At 38.9% G+C, this 20944-nt stretch overlaps 2 protein-coding genes across 3 annotated transcripts in view; both read left to right on the top strand.

Moving 5' to 3' along the window:
- Positions 1-12513, top strand: part of pde2a (phosphodiesterase 2A) — a 211080-nt gene extending 198567 nt beyond the window's left edge. For both annotated transcript variants that reach the window (XM_023961218.2, XM_023961217.2), the window contains exons 20-31: positions 2309-2386; positions 2457-2579; positions 2658-2728; positions 4357-4479; positions 4563-4650; positions 5039-5086; positions 5388-5462; positions 5547-5646; positions 6383-6495; positions 7935-7973; positions 8074-8180; positions 8661-12513. In XM_023961218.2, the coding sequence (XP_023816986.1) occupies positions 2309-2386; positions 2457-2579; positions 2658-2728; positions 4357-4479; positions 4563-4650; positions 5039-5086; positions 5388-5462; positions 5547-5646; positions 6383-6495; positions 7935-7973; positions 8074-8180; positions 8661-8895 (1200 nt within the window). In that variant the 3' untranslated portion in view covers positions 8896-12513. The remainder of the gene's footprint in view (positions 1-2308; positions 2387-2456; positions 2580-2657; positions 2729-4356; positions 4480-4562; positions 4651-5038; positions 5087-5387; positions 5463-5546; positions 5647-6382; positions 6496-7934; positions 7974-8073; positions 8181-8660) is intronic.
- Positions 12514-17981: 5468 nt separating this feature from the next.
- The window catches only part of cul3b (cullin 3b), an 18234-nt gene continuing 15271 nt past the window's right edge, over positions 17982-20944 (top strand). Inside the window, exons 1-2 of the mRNA XM_004075757.5 lie at positions 17982-18276; positions 20723-20920. Of these exons, the coding sequence (XP_004075805.1) occupies positions 18214-18276; positions 20723-20920 (261 nt within the window). The 5' untranslated portion in view covers positions 17982-18213. The remainder of the gene's footprint in view (positions 18277-20722; positions 20921-20944) is intronic.

Here is a 20944-nt window from a genome sequence, read left to right as displayed (position 1 = left end):
CTTTCAAACCTAATTGGAAACTCTAAACCAGTTTAAAAAGATAAAAGAGTTTCAAGTGACCTTTAAATCAAATCAAGCCGCTAAAGAAAACTTGCAGAGTCCAATAGAAAATAATTAATTTAAATCGAGAGTTCAGCACCAATGGAAAGGAAAGTACAAAGTTAACAAATGAGGAATTAGCAAGAAAGGAAAGAAAGAAAGGCTGAAAAAAGAAATTAAAACCACTAATTAATGCTTGAGGAGAAGAGAGGAGACGCGGCGAGGAAAAAGAGGAGATCCTTATTACTGTGTTTAATGGCAGTCACAGTGCAGCCATAAAACATTTAGTGTAATATCTCTGATTCATCTTCATATCCAACAGTAGGGCCCGACCTTTGAATGACTGCAGGTATTCAATAGTGTATCAACAAACTATTAAGATATGTGATTGTAAAAATAATTGCCTTCGAGGAGGCTTATTAATCATTGATATATTACCAGATACATAATTCATCGTGGCGGTGGAACAGTGCACAATAATCTGCAGGCTGTGAGAAGAAAAAGGAAGCAGCCGTCAGTGGAGTTTGCCAGCTCCGAACACCGGATGCGCCGGACTATGATCCACTGGACACAGACACGTCTTAGATATCATGGCTATTTCGACGTTTATAGATATGCATTATGCATCCGAAGGACATTAATTTATAGAGGCCAATTGCACATCGCCGTTTAGACAGCCAATGGCATTGTGGTCCCATCATGCCTTGTGTTGTAAACAAGACACAATTTCTCATGGAGAATTTGGGTTGATTAAATAAGGTAATTAAATGACATTAACGATAGTTTAGAAGGGGCATTAATGGTGGTTTTGTGTGTTTTAGAGGCCATCTTTCAAACTGCTAAGAATGCAACGGAGGAAAGCATTTGTAAAGACGCAGACAAGTTCTGCAGTGCTATAGGACGATCTTATACAGTCTAAAAACAGGATCACTTTGGTGAAAGTAACTGTTCAAGTATATATATGTTTAGCACAGGTCTCTGCACCTGATTTCTGTTGATATCTGCATTGTAATTTTAGGGGTTTTTTGTGTGGTTAAAATATCCCAAGTTGGGTTTTGACTTGTAAGATTGTTAAAAAAAATGAAGAAGTTGGTGCTCTGATTCTTCTGAATCTTTATGCTGTTCACACAGGAAGTTGCATATACGTTGGATTGTTGTTTGGTCCAAGTTTCTGAGACCTTTTAACCAGATTTCAGCAGAAATGTTTGCTCATGTTTATTCAGATCCTGGTTGGGACTTTTCTGTGTGGAGTTTGCATATTTTGGGGTGTTTTCTCCGGCTTCTTTCCACCGTCCAAAAACAGGCTTCATAGGTTGATTGGTGTCTCTAAATTGTACCTAGTGCATGGGAGTGTGTGCCCCTGCAACAGACTGGCGAGCTGTTCAGGGTGAACCCCGTCTTTGCACGACAACAGCTAGGTTGGTTTCAGGAATCCAGGGACCCCAATCGGGATACATGGGGTTCAGAACATCGATGAAAAATTGCAATTTACATCTAGTAAATGCTTTGAAAAGTACTCCAGAAGACATCTAAAAATTATTCCAAGATTAGTCCTCAGCCACAACTGCCCTTATGAGTGGATATGGGCTGTCTGCGGTGATAAATGGGCAAATGGATGCAAATGGCCCACAGAAAATATCAAGGTCGTAGACCTCTCTGTGAGCCCATAGAGAGGAAATGTTCATGCATGTTTTTTTATAAGGGCATCAGAGGTTGTAGCAAACACTTATACAACAACTAAGGGTAAAGTAAGGGTGAAGTAAGTGAGACGCAGGCATATCGTACGGATGTTTCATCACCCAAAAGGTGTGGCGAAAGGGCACCATACAATGGCATCACCCGTACATCATAAGAAAATGCACCTTTTATTGTTCTTACAAATAGATTTACACGATACACTTACCACGTGTACGAAAATGGTACATCCCATCTTCATGACGTCCCTTGAGGTGGTTAGATGAGCCTCAAAGGAACTGTACTTCCTTAAGATCATGTCCCTCCACAGACCTGGAAAACCTAAAAACCTGCAGCATCCATACAGGCAGATCTAACAACTAAGAGATGGTTACAAAAGGAGATCTCTATGTGCAGATATCTTTTAAGAACACTATTGGAAGACCTCTAATAGACAGACGAAATAGAGCTGCAACAGATGTATGTTAGTTATCTAATAGACATCTTGTGCTCGGTGGGGAGAAGCTGAGTGAAAATTAAAAGTCAAATAAAATAATCTATCAAAACCCGAAATTCAACATTTTTCTCTCCACAGTCTCTGCTTTACAAGAGAGTCCATGAAGCTCAGTTCAGGTCCCACCTGGCCAATGAAATGATGATGTACCACATGAAGGTAACATGCAGTCTCTACCGACCCAGACGATCGCCTTTTCCTTCAATGACTCAGACCGTGTCTATCACAGGTTTCAGAGGAAGAGGTGTCCAAGCTGCTGGTGACTGGAATCGACCCTGTGAAGGAGATCCACCCGTGCTTCGCCGAGTTCACGTACACCCCACGGTCCCTGCCCGACGACACCACGCCCATGGTGAGGAAACGAGGATGAGGAAGAGCGAAGAGAGGAAAAGAGTGAAACTTTAAAACGGCTTGTGTTGTGTGTCTGCAGTGCATCCTCAGCATGTTTGAAGACATGGGTTTCATCAACACTTACAAGATTGACCTGCAGACTCTTGCCAGGTTTGACAGCTCCATCAGCCCATGCACCATGTTTACAAGCGCATGTTTGCATGTGTGTCTGCCCAAAACATGATGCAATTTAGAAATCAAGTGCCAGTCGCTGATGTGCCTGTCTTTTTCTTTCTGTGTCTTTTTTAAAATCCTTTTTCTCTTCATTTCAGTGGTCCCTCGTTTATCATAGGGGTACGTTGTAAATATAACCAGCAATAGGTGAAATCCATGATCTAGAATTCTCAATGTTTTAAGGCCGTAAAACCCCTCAAGACAATCTGTATACATCTTTTTAAGACAGCGAGAAAATTCACACACTTTTCTGTCTGATGGAAGATTTATGTAAAATTGGTCAACTGAACGCATTTGCTCAGGACAAATGTCAGGGAGGAGATTGATTGACAAGCTACAAGTCAAGGCGCAAAACCCAGAGCGCCGTAAAAAAATAATAGTAAAAATAAAAAAGCTGAATTCTACTGAAATAAATCAGCGAAATAGCGAGACCCAAAAGGTGAACTGTGATATAGCGAGGGAACACTGTAGTACTAGTTATATATATATATATATATATATATATATATATATATATATATATATATATATATATATATATATATATATATATATATATACATTTGTATGTATGTGTATATATATACACGTGTGTATGTATGTATGTATGTATTAGGGCTGCACGATATGAGGAAAACTTGCGATATGCGATATTAGTGATCAATATTGCGATAACGATAAATTTGCGGTAAATAAACAAATAGAAAAATAAACAAAAACATCATTCCCATTTCATTGCAACAGTTTAAAAATTATACTCCAAATGACCCTCATCGACATGGGGGACAAACGTCAGGGTGGCTAACCCTGGTCCTCAAGAGCCTCAACCCTGTCTGTTTTCCAATTCTCCCTAGACTGCTCGATAATGATAACCAAAATCAGGTGTGTTCAGTCAATCAGGATGTGAAATCACTTGAGTCAGCCAATCAACAGCAAGCTGGTTAAGGAGAGCTGGAAAACAGGCAGGGTTGAGGCTCTTCAGGACCAGGGTTAACATAATAGGCCTCCATCTGATTGGTCAACAATGGGAAGGCGTCCATCTGATTGGTCAAAGCATAAAGGGATTTATTTGATTCGTTAAATGCTTCAAGCTGCTAGAAGATTGTTTTAACACATTTTGGGTTTGCGATTTATTGCGATATTCGCCGTCTTTTGCGATATGCATATTGCAGAGCTAGATATTGCGATAACGATAAATTTGCGGTATATTGTGCAGGCCTAGTATGTATGTATGTATGTATGCATGCATGCATGCATGCATGCATGCATGCATGTATGTATGTATGTATGTATGTATGTATGTATGTATGTATGTATGTATGTATGTATGTATGTATGTATGTATGTATGTATGTATGTATGTATGTATGTATGTATGTATGTATGTATGTATGTATGTATGTATGTATGTATGTATGTATAGCAAAAAATAAATGTTAGCACTAGCAATCCCATTGCAGCATCAGAAGGATTTCTTTGTGAGAAAAAACCTGCAGTGTTGATGTTGCACCTTTAGTGCTCTTGGTGAGATGGAAGCCATAATTAACCTGCTGCCTTGGTGACAGGTTCTGTCTGATGGTGAAGAAAGGCTACAGGGACCCTCCCTACCACAACTGGATGCATGCCTTCTCTGTCTCACACTTCTGTTACCTGCTCTACAAAAACCTAGGGCTGTCCAACTACCTCCAGTGAGTATGCCGCTCTATTTTCATTTACTGGTTGTTGTTTTTTTGTATCAGTGATGTTCTTATTCTTCTCCTCTTTCGTCTAGGGATATAGAGATCTTAGCTCTCTTTGTGTCCTGTATGTGTCACGATTTGGATCATCGTGGCACAAACAATTCTTTCCAAGTGGCCTCGGTGAGAGCGAACACTATCACCCTTTGAGTGTTTTTCATTTTTAATCAAATGCAGAGATGATAGAAATCAAAAGACATTTGATTTTAATAATAATCCATACAATCACATGGAGCCTGCTGTAGCTCTGGGTGTTTTCCCTTAACATCAGAGCCTTTGTTATCTCATCATCAGTGAATTTGCCTCCTGTGGGATATTAAATGTCACTGCGATCTGCAGCTTCCTGCTCGGGTTAGCTCTAATCATGCGTAACTCCACCTTCAGAACTCTGCGTGTACAAAAAGTGTGCAGCAGAGATAATTTTTTAAATTTAAAGTCACCCTCTTCCCAATGTTTGCCTTCTTCAGATTTTACTGAAATTACATCTTTTTTTCTTTTGTTTAATTTTCAGCAATCAGTGCTGGCTGCTCTCTACAGCTCAGAGGGATCAGTGATGGAGGTACACCCTGCTTTGTCATTTGTAACTTTTCAAATATTTGCTGTGTGAATCAGTGAATTTGGAGAAAACAGAGTTGTTGGATTTGTTACTTTTCCTCCTCATGCTGGAGGAGCCGCTCTGGCTGCTCATGTTGCGTTCTGCTGTGACATCTAGTGGTCAGAGTAGAGGCTGGCTTTGCAGCCTCAATGAGATGCATCCCAGCGGGCCTTTCACCAAGCAGCATGACTCAACACCGCTTTTAGAGGCATCGTATTCAAATGTCCTCACATAATTTGTTGTTATGTTCTATCTGTTGTGACAGAGACATCACTTTGCCCAGGCTATTGCAATTCTCAACACCCACGGCTGCAACATCTTTGAGAAGTTCTCCAGAAAGGTGAGGCACAACATTTTACATTCATTTACATTTAATTTTCTTTTCCTCTTCACACAGGCTTGAGTTGCTTTTGTGTTTTTCCAGGACTACCAGCGCATGCTGGATTTGATGAGGGACATCATTCTGGCCACAGACCTTGCTCACCACCTTCGGATTTTCAAGGACCTGCAGAAGATGGCTGATGGTAGGTCTTAGTAGTTGGGTATGCACAGCCACGTCTCTGTGCTTCTGCGGCCCTGGAGAGGCGGAGGAGGCTCGGATCAGGGGTCCCAGGTTTAACCAACCCTCCAATTCTACTAGAAATCAAAATGGCATCATTTTGCACATGAGAGAGAATGTGGAAAAGGAGCAGAAAAAATTGTTTCCGGGTTGACTTATGAACTTAAGTGCACAACTGTTATTAGTCAAATAAACCCAGTTCTTTCACACAAAAGACGCTTTCTAAATTAACATTTATTTGAATTTTCTAAAGATCTGAGGTCAAAACCTCAGTTCTTTCATTGGATTTTTTTTGCTCCCACTCCTATATCACGTAATTATCTGTAACCTCAAGGCCTGTGGTTTGTTACGCCTGAATGCAACCAATTAGAAGTTATCCTACATTCATGTCTCAGCTGCGAATTCAATTTAGAGTTGTTAATCTATTCAAGGGCATTTAAAACTTCTAAATAAGTCATCAACTTTCTGACACCACATAGAACAAAATAACAGTGCACAAAACAATTTAAGCAAAGGAAGAATTTCAGTTTATGGAGTTTATTTCCTTCAAAAATTTATCTCTTTCTTACCAGAAATGTTCTTTTAATTAGTGATCTTTATTTCTTGGAGTCATAGTTTATTCATTTTTTATTTAGGGAAGAAAAGTGACGCTTTCTTATAATGTTACTAAAAGAAAACAAAATGTGATTTCCGTGTTTCAGATGGATACAATCCAAAAAGTCGTACCCATCACTCCTTGCTGCTGTGCCTGCTGATGACTTCCTGTGACCTGTCAGACCAAACGAAGGGCTGGAAAACCACACGCAAGATTGCTGTTAGTTTATAGCCTTACACCCTCTTTCACAAACACAGGACTTTAAAAAAAAAAGACACAAAAACATCTTTTCAATGACAGCAACATTATTTGTAGTGGGGGAAAAAAAATTATCAACCACGATCCCTTTGGTCCAAATAGTGACTCCAGAGCATTTACAAGTGAACTTCGCAAACATTTTAAGTTTTTACATCCTTTAAATGTTCTATTTTGAACCATTTTCCATAAGTATTAAATAAAGGGTCAACTGCCCCGTATAGACTAGAATTAAAATCTGTTCGATTTTTGTTTTTAACAGCTTCAAGCAACCTTTGAGCCTCCAATCCTGTGATAACATGCACCATTGCAGGATTATGTTTAATCTTGACCTGCCCCCTTTTTTTAACAGCAAAAGACCTCCTAATTCTTGCCCTTAATCCTACCCACATTTGTAAACACCTAATATCCAAAACGAATGCAATGTAATCCTTGTTTTCCTCTGAGGCAAAGTACCAGTTAACAAGGGGAAGTGCAAAAAATGAATCAATATGTTTAATTCTAGTGACAGCATGGCTGAGGAAGGTAAATAACTCAAAATTCATAATATTCACATTGCCCTTAGAAAATGACGCATAGAGATTTGTTTTTAATATTAGTGACAAAAAAAGAGACTTCTATTTAAAGAAAACTACAACTTTTTGCCATGGTCACAATCCCCCTTTACAGGTGGATATGGACAGTCAATTCTAAATGCAGCTCACAAATGGCCTGCAGGAAAGATCAAGGTCTGTCAACCCATAGAGTGAAAATGTTCCTGCACATTTTTTTACACCTAAAGGTAAGTAAGGGCAAAGTAGGTGAGATGCAGGCCAAACGTTTGCCAACATCACCACCACCCTCAACTGCACAGGGAGCCCGTTCGTGCTGTTCTCATGATAAGTGGACGCTGAGTGTGCAGCTTGATTTAGAAATGACGAAACCACGATTCTCATGGGTCAACTCCCAAATGGGTGCATGTGACTCAGACTTTAAAGTCTCACTCATGTTCCTAGTGGTCTTTTGTTTATGATTATCACATTTATAGCCAACATAAAAATAAAAAAAATTGTCATTTTCTATTACAATGTTTCTGCAGAGCGGCAGGAGTTCAGTAGAAATTCACCTGTGAGTTAATGGCGGGGCCAATAGCGTGGAGCAATCCCACTTCCCTTTCCCTCCCTGTTGCTGGTAGCTCAAAGCAGGGAACTTGTGGCCCACCCAGCGTATTTTCACTATACATTTTCACACAGCATTGTTTTGTCTGTTCCTGATTTACAATGATTTGAATAAACAAATACTCAGAAAAAAAATGTGAGCTTAATTGTATATGTATATATATGAAAATATATGAAAATACCACAAGAACATGTTAAAAACAGCATTTTCATTAGAGTGAGTCTGATCTGCTTGTGTTTCCACAGGAGCTGATTTACAAAGAGTTCTTCTCTCAAGGAGACCTGGTATGTGTCCAGACGGCTCCTATGTGTATAAGCGGTTTCTTGGGTTGGTGGATTTTTACACACGGCAAAGCTCATTAGTCACACGCGTGTGTTTGCGCAGGAAAAAGCCATGGGAAACAGGCCCAGTGAGATGATGGACAGAGAGAAAGCGTACATCCCGGAACTGCAGATCAGCTTCATGGAACACATTGCCATGCCCATTTACAAGTAAACACATCAACTCCAAGCATCACATCCTCCCTCTGGTCCTCAAACATCTTCAACTGTGCTTTACAAATAAATGATTTTTGTTTTTAACCACCACCCCCCAAGAACCAAACTAGACCTGATGGTGGCTGTTTTATATTCTCCTATGCTAACTATTTTAATTTTGTTATTTTTTTATTAACTAGCAGATGTATAAGAGCTCTCCAGTCCCACTTTTACATTTAGCAGCTAATTAGAGAAAAATCTGTAAATTTGAGTGAATCACTGCACCAGCTGAGCACTTATGCTGCTTAATGATAACTGTTGGTTCAAGTGCTTCAGGGTGCGATGACAAACTCCATTTTGAATTACTTATCATGAAGATTCAACAGAGTAAAGGTTGTAATCATTTAAATTTGAGCTTTAGATGAGAGCATTTTGTGTGCAGACCTGCTTCAAATGTCAGAATGAAGGAGACCTCCTCCCTCTCTCCTCCTACAGGCTGCTGTCTGAACTGTTTCCCGGGGCTACTGAACTGTACGAGCGAGTGGCGGCAAATCGTGAGCAGTGGACCAAAGTGTCCCACAAGTTCACCATCCGTGGGTTGCCAAGCAACAACAGCCTCGACTTCCTGGACCAGGAGTACGAGCTGCTGCAGTCCCAAGGTGCTTTTGGGAGCGACGATCACTGCCTCAACGGTTGCCTTGACGAGATAGAAGAAGGGAGGGGCCAGTGATGCGCCTGACCATTTTCCTGGCTGTTTTCTGTGGTCCAATAAAGAGGCAAACGACACCTTTTTAGTGGCCAAGCGGGGACACGTATCTCTGCTGCTAGCCGGTTTGATGCTCAGTCGGTGTTTCAAACTAACTGCATCAGACGAGGAGATCTGAAGCTGAGTAGATTCATCTGAGTGGGTTCTCTGATTAGATGTTACATCTCGCTTGTCATCCAGCTGACGGGAGTAGAAAGGGTGACTTTTAATCATTTTCCACAAGGTTTTGACCACTAGTACTTTTATTTATTCTGTACTGATCTTGATTGTAAAAACACACAGATTGACACACATATGCACACGCTCTTTAGACAGTGGGAGGCAAACATTCACCTTTACTCCTTCTTCAACGTAAGAGTGAGAAACATGTTCTGTAAAATGTTTCGTAAAAGCTTCAAATAAAGAAAATGGCTCGGCTTTTTCAAATGCAGAAGCCATAGTTTTCACCTGATGCATAAGAATACGTGATGTGTGTATGGACGTTTTGTGTGTTGTGGTTTTTTTTTCCTCTCGAGTTAATTTCCTCCATTGTAATTTCATTTGCACCACCATAACATGTATTGTGTTTCACTCTTGTTGTGTTTTATTCATTCTTCACAGTTAAGTTTATGGACAATTTATTTACTTTACTTAAAGACCCACTCTGAGCATCTGTTGATGTATTTATAAAGTGTTTCCAGTGGTCTATTGGTTACAATTATGCAGTTTTTAGCCCAAATTTTAAAAAACTGTCATTTTTCTAGGACATGGTTTCTGCAGAGTGGCAAGAGTTTATTAGAAATTGGCCTGTGAGTTGTGGGTGGGACTGTTGACACGAAGCAACCCTGCCCCCTCTGTACCCTCCTTGTTGCTGAGAGCTCTCTGTCTACAGGCTCTCCTGCTAGCTTACAGCCCTTCGCACCCCCAACCAAACCTTACTGGTGGAACAAAAATGGCTTGTAGCTATCCAGCTGTTCAGTTTTGACCAAGGTACCAGCTCAGACAAGGAAAATTAAAACATAAATAGATCTATTTGTCAGCATATAAATGCATCGAAATGGAGCAGAGCGAGGAGCTTATGGCCCGTCCAGCGTAGTTTTCACGTCACAAAAACGATCTTTTTCAAACGGCTATTTTTCATCTGCTCCTGATTCACAACAATGTAAATAAACACAATACTAAGAAATTAAATTTTGAGCTTAATTTTCTTTATTTACCATATGTTCCCCATCAAAAAAATGCCACAAGAACATGTTAAACCAAAAACACAATTTTCATCGGAGTGGGTCTTTAAATCGCATTTAAATTCAAATGAAAGTCTCACTTCCTTCGCCCTCATTCTTTTGCTGGATTTGAAGGTCCCTTCTGACAATCAGTCACCAGTAGCATCAGACTAACCGGACCCAAATTTATGAAATAAAAACTCAAACCATATGGATTGCACATTATTTCATCAGACGAATACCTGTAGAACAGAGCATTCATAACTTCTCTTTTTCCTTTTCTCCATCCGTTTCACAACACTGCACTTTTTGTTTAGTCATATCTTTGTTTTTAAGTTTCTTTTGTTCTGCGACTTGTTGTGAACCTTTGTCAGACACAAAGTGACCGAAACCCTTTAAAACAACCTACTTCATTTGTCAGTGTAACTGTGCTACAGTAGAATGTGTTAAATAGAGTGAGTCACTGAGTGTGTCATTTGGATCTGCCTTACTGCGCATTTTGCTGCCTTTCTTAGAGCTTTATATATATATATATATGTATGTATATATATATATATATATATATATATATATATATATATATATATATATATATATATATATATATATATATATATATATATATGATTTAGATAAAGAGTCAGTTTAGTTTGTATGTAGATATTTGTTATAGACTTAGTTTGAATGTCAGTGTCTGGACTGAGAGCTGACGAGATGTTTGTAAAACACTTGTGGGGAGAACACACACAGATGTCATTTTATTGCTTTTTATTCAAACTGTTCTGCTCAGTCGTGTGTGTGTGTGTGCGTGGAAAAAGGAACCAGCAATGTAGCCATCATATTTTTCTTAAATATATATATACATATATATATATATGTATCCACAATTGCCAATTACTGATCTCCAAAGGGAATGACATTGTTGACAGCATGTCACACAATGTCGAAAGAAGACAATGCTGCAAACTTAGAGATAAGTTGACCACAGAAACTTTGTGAGGAGAAACTGTGTGGTTGCGTGTTGATGTGCAAGCTAATGAGTGGACACAAAAGGTAGGAAGATACTATTTGTCAATAAAATATTTGAACCAAGAAATGGAGCCGGTGACGCCAAGACAACTCCAAAGCCATCCACAACAACAATTGTTTTTCTCTTCCCGTTAAAAAGGGGAAATCAAAAGAAAACAAAATTAAATTCATTGAAAAAATTGTTGAGTAAATGATTTTTCATTGAAAGGATGTCATTTCTTTGTGTGTCATGGAGTCATTGGGATGTGCGAGTTAGTACGAACGTGTCCTCTCTGCCTTGATCTGTTTCATGGAAATACTGTCATTTTTTTCTTTAAAAAAAAAGGCACATATCTGTACCCTTTTTTTTCCAGACTTTATGATAGTAGTCCTCTATTTCTATCATTTTTGAAACACTTTTCATATGTACCTGCCTTTTCCATGTGAAATACAAAGTGTCTGCCTCTGTGACATTGCATAGATAACTGTAAATACCTATGCCTCTTATTAAATTATTGCTATAGGCCTGAGTTGCCAAAGGCTTTATGGTTAGGTTTCAGTTGAAAGAACTAAATGGAGTGTGATGATTTTAATACTGAACATGCATTTGAGAGTAAAGACTTTTATTTTATTTTTTTTTATGAATGAATGGATGTGAAAAGTCTTTTCATGTTTGTTTTAGAGAGAAAATGTGCCAAGCAAACATTTTTCTACATCCTGGCCAAGCTGCAACGTGAAAAACCAGACCTAGGATATATTTTGTTGTTCTTAACGTCAGACGGAAACAGAGGGCTTAACTTTTCTGACACAGAATGACAGCTTGTCTAAGACGTACCAACCCAATGTGCAGCATCTCCCATCATTACAGCAGGAGCAGAAAGACTCTTACCTGTGCCGTAATGTCATTATAATAGTCACATAATTGTTTAAAAAAAGACAGAAAAGTGGCAAGAACATTATTTCTGTAAATAATAAAGACTTAACAGGTTTTTTTGGCTGTCACTATTATGATCGAAAGCATTTCATCTCTGTAATGTTTTCAAAGTGGTTGTTTCTTGTTCTATCTCTTCCTTTTTTTAAGCCATTTTGAACAATCCCAGCTTAAACCTATGGAGAAGAGAAAAAAGAAAAATGATATGTGGACTAAAAACACGAATATGAAATTCTACCACTACTAAAAAGTCAGAGAAATCTCATAAATGATGCTTTTACAAATCATTAAATCAGTCCAGTTGTTTATAATTTGTTTGGTTGAACCCTGAGTGCCGCTGTGTTTTTTTTCTTCAAATGTAATGAAAGTGGAAATTGTTGGGACAAAGGCAAATGGATGACATTTCTATTTTTTTCTTTGAATAAATCTGGTGAAAGCTCAGTTGGTTGTTTATCACTAAGATGTGGTTTATATATTGGTAAAACTCACCATTGCTGTGCTTGCTCTGATCCAGCTAGCCTGTGTCTGAAACTGAAATATCAACCTTAAAGTCCCACTACAATTATCTTTTGATCTATTGTAAAAGCTTTCCTAGTGGTCTTTAAATGATGATTGTCGTTTTTAGCTTTAAAAAAAAAACACGGCATGATATAGTTTCTGCAGAGCGGCAGTAGGTCAGTAGAAATTTGGCACTGAGTTGTGGGTAGGACCATTGGCATGGAGCAACCCCCTTCCCCACCCCCCCTCTTCCAGTCACCCATCACATACTTTTGTATGTTATGTCAGTGTTTTTCAACCAGTGTGCCCCGGCACACTAGTGTGCCGTGGGAGATGGTCAAGTGCGCCGTGGAGAAATTACCCTCATTAACTGATCTAAAAACATTTTCCATCTCCAGGAAATCAGCTCTTTGTTCATCCAAACAGGCCCTGATAAAACACTGAGTAGTTATGAATATAAAAGATCTTAAAATTACTTTTTCTTTGTGTTTATTTAATTCTATTAAAGACATTTTGATAAAAATCACGGTACCGCGATTTAGCTGCATCTATAACTGTGTAAGGAAAAGTCCCGTCCCTTTAACTGTCTCCGCCAATCATTCTTGAAGGCTTAATCACATGTCATCAGTCTGACCAATCAGAAGTGCTTAAAGTCTTCACTTCCTTGTTCTTAATTCTGCTGATAAAGTCGCTCAGTTCTAACAAATATACCAGCTAAAGACGAGCTTTAGCTGTTGGTTCATCTCTTAGAAAAAAACAGCCGCAACTTTCTGCTTTTTCTGCCACAATTATCACAAAAATTCACGTGAGATTGCGGGGGGGGGGCGCTGTCGATCAATACAGACCATGAATTTCTGCTTTTTTTTTTATGCTGGTGTGCCGCGGGATTTTTTTCAGGGTTAAAGTGTGCTCAAAGAAGGTTGAAAAACACTGTGTTATGTGATCGGCATGACCGCCTGATCAGAATAAAAATGTGTCATATAAACACGCTGTTCGGAATAGTCTGCCCTGATCAGACTCATTCGAATCAAAATTTCTTTCCGACCGAGATAGGTGGGTTATACCTATTATGGATCCGATCGTGGTGCATATTAACAGTTTATTCCGATCGTGGGTCAGTACTACGCTGGCTTTTACGTCATGCATAGACGGTGTGGCGCTCCAAAGCCTTCTCTGGACCGCGAACAGGACCGGCTGCCAGCTCCACCCGAGCAAAGCATGTCTCTGAGCAGAGCAGCCGGACTCGTAGCTTTGTGGCTGTGGGCAGGGGAGGGGGCTTTGTTACGGTGAGCGCTCTAGGGGAGACTTCGGACTGCGGTCCGTCCAGCTGCTCTGCGTTAGCGAGCTGCAGGACTCAGGAGGGCCGTGTCTCCAAGCAAAGGAGCGGCTTTAAGACGGTGTGTGAGCAAATGGAGATGGCTTTTAAAAACAGAAATGCTGCTCAGTCCTGAGAAACCGTGTAAACAGTTATGTGAATTTATGTTTCCAATCGTGTCCAGACAAAATAAAGGCTGATGTTATTCCCACATATTTACATTCAGTCAAGATGCAGATTGCCGCATTGACAGCACGGATTTACTACATTCATAACCCTGGTTACGGAAAAAAAGGAAGGATTAATACAAATTATGAGCGAACAAGCACATAATAATAATCACAACAATAATAAAATCACGTTTAGTAGATCATCTCGCTCACTGCTGCAGGTTTCTTTGTTTACAACGGAACTCAACACTTTTCCTTCCACGGTTGTTTTTAGTATTTTAGAGAGTTCTGCGCATGTCCAAATGATTTGTTCTGATAGAAAGTGTGGCGTATGTAAACATTTGTTATGATCGGATGAATTTTTTCTGGGTCCATGTACACAGTTCAATTCCAGTCCGATCTTTGATCCGATCAAAGACATTTTACACATGTAACCGCAGCTGAGAGCTCTCTATTCACACGTTTTCCCGGAGTAATGGAGCTATCCAGCCGTACAGTTTTGAGCCAGATGCCAGCTCAGACAAGGAAAACAAAGTCTTGTGCAAAATGCAAATTAAATTTATATTAGACTGGCATAATTTTACACAATAACAAGTTGTCTTGTAAGAAATTGAAGCCTAAATCACATCAGACCTGCAACAACTAAAGCTGAATCAAGAAGTCTAAATTTTGAAATGTTTGCTAACTTTAAGAACTGAACAAAATATGAATTTCTTTTACTCTGAAATTTAAATAATCCCATTTTTATTGACAATTTGAGCTAATTATTGTGACTGTCAGAGAGTTCTGCACCTGGCAACAGCAATTTTCATTCACCCCCCGTAAGCAAACGGCTCCACTTGTCTCAGCTTCGAAGGGAAGCATTTTTCAGCAACTTCCAGATGTCAAATTTAATTAACTTTCACTTTCTTGGTCTGCAGCACGCTTCTTTTAGCCATAAGCCTGATAATTTACATACAAGCACTCCAAATAATGTTGGATGACAGGACTGTAACCCTTGTGCTATCCTAGGCACTTTAACATTGGGAGTTGGGTCATATAGACCCACTAGACAGTGCTCTGAACCTTTTTTCTTTAATGATTTGTGATCTTCACTGGTGTCCATAGATTGCATGAAATCTTTCCACCTTTATCCACCTTTGTCATGGTAGGAATAGTACGTCAATGAAGGGTGGGGTCATCTAAGATAGCACAAGTTAAAGAACGCACAAAAATTAAACCACTTTTTTAGAAAATCCAGAGAATTCATTTGAGGCATCTGTGTGCGTGTGTGTGTGTGCATGTGTGTATTCTATAAAAGTAAAGTGTTGAATCAATCTGTGGTACGTTGTAGCAAATTCCCATCATTTTATTGTTTAACATTTAAAAAAGTTTGCATGATTTTGTTAGTCCAACAAAGCAGAAGAGAAGCATAGCGTGTTGCAAGCCTGTATGGCACAAACTTGTTTTTGGTTTTTGGGCCAGTAATTAGTCCTTGTATTTGAAAATAACCAAGTTTTGGGGACCAGTAATTTCTGGGGGGACTGAGAATTAGCTGAACTTAAAATAATTTAAAACACTGCAGTTTCTATTCATTATTTATAGAACCTGCTGTAGGCTAAAGGGCCAACTCAACAACTGTTTGGTGAAGGCACTGTTCAGCCTGAATAGTTCGCCAGCCTGTTGCAGGGCCACACAATCACTTGCACACACAGGGGTAATTTAGACACACCAACCCCACGATGTATGTTTTTGGACTGTGGGAGGAAACTGGAGGGCCCAGAGAAAATCCATACATGCCTTGGGAGAACATACTAACTTCACACAGAAAGGACCCAACTGGGATTTGAAACAGGTCTTTCTCACTGTGAGGAAGGGGTGCTCACCACTGCACTGCTGTGCCCCCCCCCCCCCCCCCCGTAACTTACAGTATATCAATAAAACAGTATTTAACTCTCTATCATTTAGAAAAATTGGTATCAGTTTTTTCACAATGAACTACAGTTAAAGCATGGTTGGCAATGCTGCCTACTGGCCTCGGACACATCTATTAGATGTCTAAATCATGATTATTTTGACATTTACAGCTAGAGATATGCATTTATGGAGGCCCATTGCACATCACCATTTAGTTCTCCAGCAGCATTGTTGCAAAACATTATGAAATGGATTTAATGAAATTATTATATGAGATGTTGGGGCCTTATGGATTTTAAAACTGTATCGTGTATTTCTAACATGTAAATTGTAAAAAACAATTTCTTGAATTTTGCTTTCAATTTTTTCAAATGACAAACATTATGCACTTACTTTGTAAAATTGATCTGGATATTTCATAATAATTTTTTAAAAATTGGTGTGTCTACTTATGTAATTAATATTCATCTCTGTCATTTGATTTATTGATACTTGTGGATTTTTTTAATGACCTAAATCTGTGTTGGTTAAGTACAAATACCTGATTATTTATTTACAGAAAATAAAAAGTTAAGTCAAACAAAAAAGGGTTGGGATAAGTGGGAGAAGTTCACTTCCTCCCACTCCTTTAATTAATTAATAAAGATTCTTTTGACAATATTTACATTTTATTGTGTCATGTGCATAAGAGTTCATGTGTTTGAGTAATAATTAAATCATATACTAGTGGATTCCAAATCTAAATCCAATACTCAAAACCACCAACTTTGATGGACTGAGACAAAGCAACGCTGAACTTGTGGAGAAATGGGACAGCCTTAAAAAGAAGCAGGAACAACTCATACAATTGTAACAGGAATATCTTCAAGCAAAATCAAATGCTCTTAATTTGCAATGGAAAAATGCAAATATCATCAGAGGTAGAAGACCTAAAAAATAGATTGAACTAAAGGACCAATTTGCAGCAACTAAAGCCAATCAGGAAACTTTGTGCAGCCAAAACTGAGCCCTCTCCTTCAATATATCGACCCTGATAGTAAAGCATTTTTTACTGCCCGCTCATGTGTGTTGTCTGCTGTGATAGCATTTGGTCATTTTTACGTTATAGTAAAATAAGCCTACCGTACCTTAATCCAAATGGTATTTACCAATATTGATTTGATTCAATGTATTTCATTTTAACTGATTTTATGATGGTATAAATTTGATTTATAAATATAGATTTGATTAACAACTTTCCTCAGACAGATCAATCTGGTTGGATCATAGAAATAGAAATTGATTCATCAATGAATTGATTAATTGTCACAACCTTACTAGTGACTGATAAATATCCCCTCCCTGAATTGATGCCTTATCGTGAAGGAAGGGTTTGCGTGCCCAAATGTTCCCAGGAGCTGTTGGCTGGGTGGTGTTCCACCAAAAACTGGTCCTGGGAGATGGGCCAGACTAAGGGCGATTCTCATCTGGTGGCTTCTTTCTAAAGTTCTTCTTGCAGTTGTGGATGTCACCAGTCACTTCCAGGTGATTGATGTTGGGGCAGGACAAGCGATGGTGGGACTCTGGCCAACTCCACCTTTGGTAAGGCGCCTCGCAGTGGATCACTCAATCTTCTGTCTCCAATGAGTCTCCAATCTCTGGAAAAGAGCACAGAGGACACCTTACCCATGTCTTTGTGGCAGGAAAAGACTTGATGCAATTTTTTTTTTAAATACCTTTTGGATACTCTCTGCACAGAGACATCAGTAAATCAACATCAGACTGAAGTCCACCCAGAGGTTGCGGAGCGGATTGTTAAGGCATCATATGTTCCCCACAGCTTCATCAGGTCCTCAGCATCACAGGAACCTGAAATGATTGAGGCACCACCGCATGAGCTCAAAAGGGTTGCTGCCAACTTAATTGCAGTTCTTTAATAATTTATTTTTTTATCAGTGCTTACAGCTTAAGGATCCTAAATAATACATATGTGTGAAATATATAATGTATGAATAGTCTTTAATTTATTGTGCTTTGACTACGTGATTAATTTCTCGCGTGAGTTGGAGTACGATATTTCAGTGCAGTGAGATCTAAAAGCTATCCGCCATTGCTTCATGCATAGGGCTTTGCGTTTGTCTGTCAACAATAAACTTGTGGTGAGGGACGCGGGGCTACGAGGTCGACTTAAAAATCGTCGGCTGCTCCGTAAACCAGAGGTCAGCCTTGTCCCTCCCTGGAGAACACGTTCATGTGATTACAGAGCCCACGGACGAGGCAACCATGTCCAATCTCAGCAAAGGCGGCACCAAGAAGGACACTAAAATGAGGATACGGGCATTTCCTGTGAGTACGCCCCGAGATTGGCGCTCTGCCTGTGAGATCAATACTGAATCGACCACCGTGGCTTAAGGTTCTGGCCTACTAACCAGCAGATGAGCCGGCGATGTTGACAATTTATCTACTCATAAACGACATGCAACAGTTAAATTTTTAATATTACCAGACGTGCTTAGTTGAATATGCAACTACTGAACTGTTAAACCGTCTCGATAAAAAGTTTTTAGGAATTGGTATAAATGTGACTAATAACTATGCACTCTGCAGCTAGCCGAAACGGCTCGTCGGCTTAACCGATGCTAACGTAAATATAGTTGCTTTTGACAGCTGTCGCTGTGACTCCTTTTCTTTAAAAAATAAAATAAAATAAAATAAAAATGCTCGACGTTTACAGGAAAAGCTCAGCGTTGTTGATTCTGCTCCTAAATGGTCAATAAAAAAGTTTTGCTGTGAAAACGAGCCGAGGGCGATACCGGCAGCTAATGAAGCTAACGACAACCAAACCTGCTTACCCAATTCTGTTGATGTATATGGATGTGACTCAACTCCTGTATTTTTATTGCTAAAACTAGGATCAAATTTGATGAGTGCTTGACCCCGTAATTTGTAGCCTCCTAAACATGTTAAGTGTTAACCGACCTGATTCTGCCACATTAGCTTAGCTGCTTGTCGTAGCTACGACTAGCTGGATGTGAGTGTTACATATACAGCCACTGGTTATTTTTTCCTCCCCCATCTTTGTATCCTTCTGTTCTATTCATGTGGATATATATGTGATCATTTGAAGTTCAAAATAAAAATACATTTTAAAATGTATTTAACAATACGTTTACACAGTTTCCTTGCTCTACTTGTGCTTCTTAGTGTTACTGAGTCCTGACAGTTGACAAACAGCATTAGGTGTCATAGCTAGCCTGTTTTGAAGAGGGGAAAAGAGGCCTTCACTAAACCAGAAACTATATTTCTGGTTATTAGGAAGATAATTGGCATGATGAAGAAAAGAAACGCATTTAAAAAACAAGTTTTCATTAGAAGCCTAATTGTAGAATTTATCCAACTTATCCCTTTTTGTCAGTTAACCGAATTTACCTCTTGTACGGTAAAACAGTCACTGACCAAAGTATTACAAAAAGTAAAACTATTAAAAAATATTATTTTACAAGTAAGGTTAAGTCATTGAACAACATGAGAATAATGAGAAATGTTATAGTGTAGTTGAGTATTATTTGAATTTTTGTTTTTCTTTAAGTAAAAAAAAAAAGAGATGCAACTGTGGTGGAGTGACCCAGGAGGCAGAGTAATCCAGAGCTTTGGATCGGCTACAGAACAAGATCAATCTCTCCCCTGTTTACACCTTGTATGCTTCAAGTTGAATGTATTGCTGAGTCAGAACTTCCTCATAGCTAACCTAAGTGGTTTAGCGAATTCCAAAATTCTTGAAAGAATTTTACATTTATAGTTTATAAAATCTTGGTTCGAATCCCGGCTGGGACTTTCCTGTGTAGAGTTTGCATGTTCTCATGCGTGGGTTTTCTCCTGGCCCTCTGGCTTCCTCCCACCGTCAAAAAAACATGCTTCATAGGTTAATTGGTCATTCTAAAGTGTCCCCAGGTTTGCATGTGTTAGTGTGTGGGAGTGGAATAGAGATGTCCAGGCTTTACTCTCTCTTCACCCAACAGTAACCAGGACAAACTCCAGCAACACACTAACCTCTTTATATATTCTGTTTTCTTACAAGAATTTGAACAAAAATGCAGCTATCATACTTTTTTTTTCTTTAGATTGTAGCAGTTATGGATCTTGTTGTGATGAATTTTACTTGATTATTTTTAGTAAAAGAGGGATAGAAACTTTGCATATAGCCTTCATCATCTGGATAATGGGCTGGTTAATCCCTGTATCATCTGTGCTGCTGTTTCCTTTTCCTAAGGAAAATGGATTGACAGGATAAAACATCAAATCCAAAACTTGCAACTGAAGTTGTCGTAGAGTACATTTTGGCTTAGTTTTTTTTCTGAATAGATTCGATTCTGCAAAGGAAAAAAAATCCTGAAGGCTTTTCAAACATGGACGGGTTCAGCAAAGGACAGGGTTAACTTGTGATTTTGTTGCCACAGAATGATTTACCTGTTTCCTCATATTAAATTAATATAGCTGAAAATCCTTGTTTTTCTGTTTGTGGGCTCAAAATGAGCATATTTTTTTATTTGTTGAAGCAGAACTTTTTGTTTTCTATTTTTTCTTCTAATTATCATCCACACATTGTACTATTCAAGCACAAGAATAGTTACAGAATTGTAAAGTTACAGAATTGTAAATTGACTTAAGTCTGATTTCGATTATTCAGATGTCTCCTCCAATAGGGTTTTAACTATAATAGATGGGAAAGGAATACAGGTTTAGCACAAATAATAATCCACTAATTCAGGTTATTACTGGTTACTTTTTGCAGATGACAATGGATGAGAAGTATGTAAACAACATCTGGGATCTTCTAAAGAATGCTATACAGGAAATTCAGAGGAAAAACAACAGCGGCCTAAGCTTTGAGGAGCTCTACAGAAACGCATACACAATGGTGCTCCACAAACATGGAGAGAAGCTGTACACTGGCCTGCGGGAGGTGGTCACTGAACACCTTATCAACAAGGTATGTCAATTTCAGATTATATAT

Source organism: Oryzias latipes, chromosome 13 (assembly GCF_053564925.1).
Source record: "Oryzias latipes strain Hd-rR chromosome 13, Olatipes_Hd-rR_3.1".
In the NCBI taxonomy this organism is placed as follows: domain Eukaryota; kingdom Metazoa; phylum Chordata; class Actinopteri; order Beloniformes; family Adrianichthyidae; genus Oryzias; species Oryzias latipes.
Note: the sequence above shows the minus strand (reverse complement) of the source record. Positions and strands in the feature narration are given on the sequence as shown.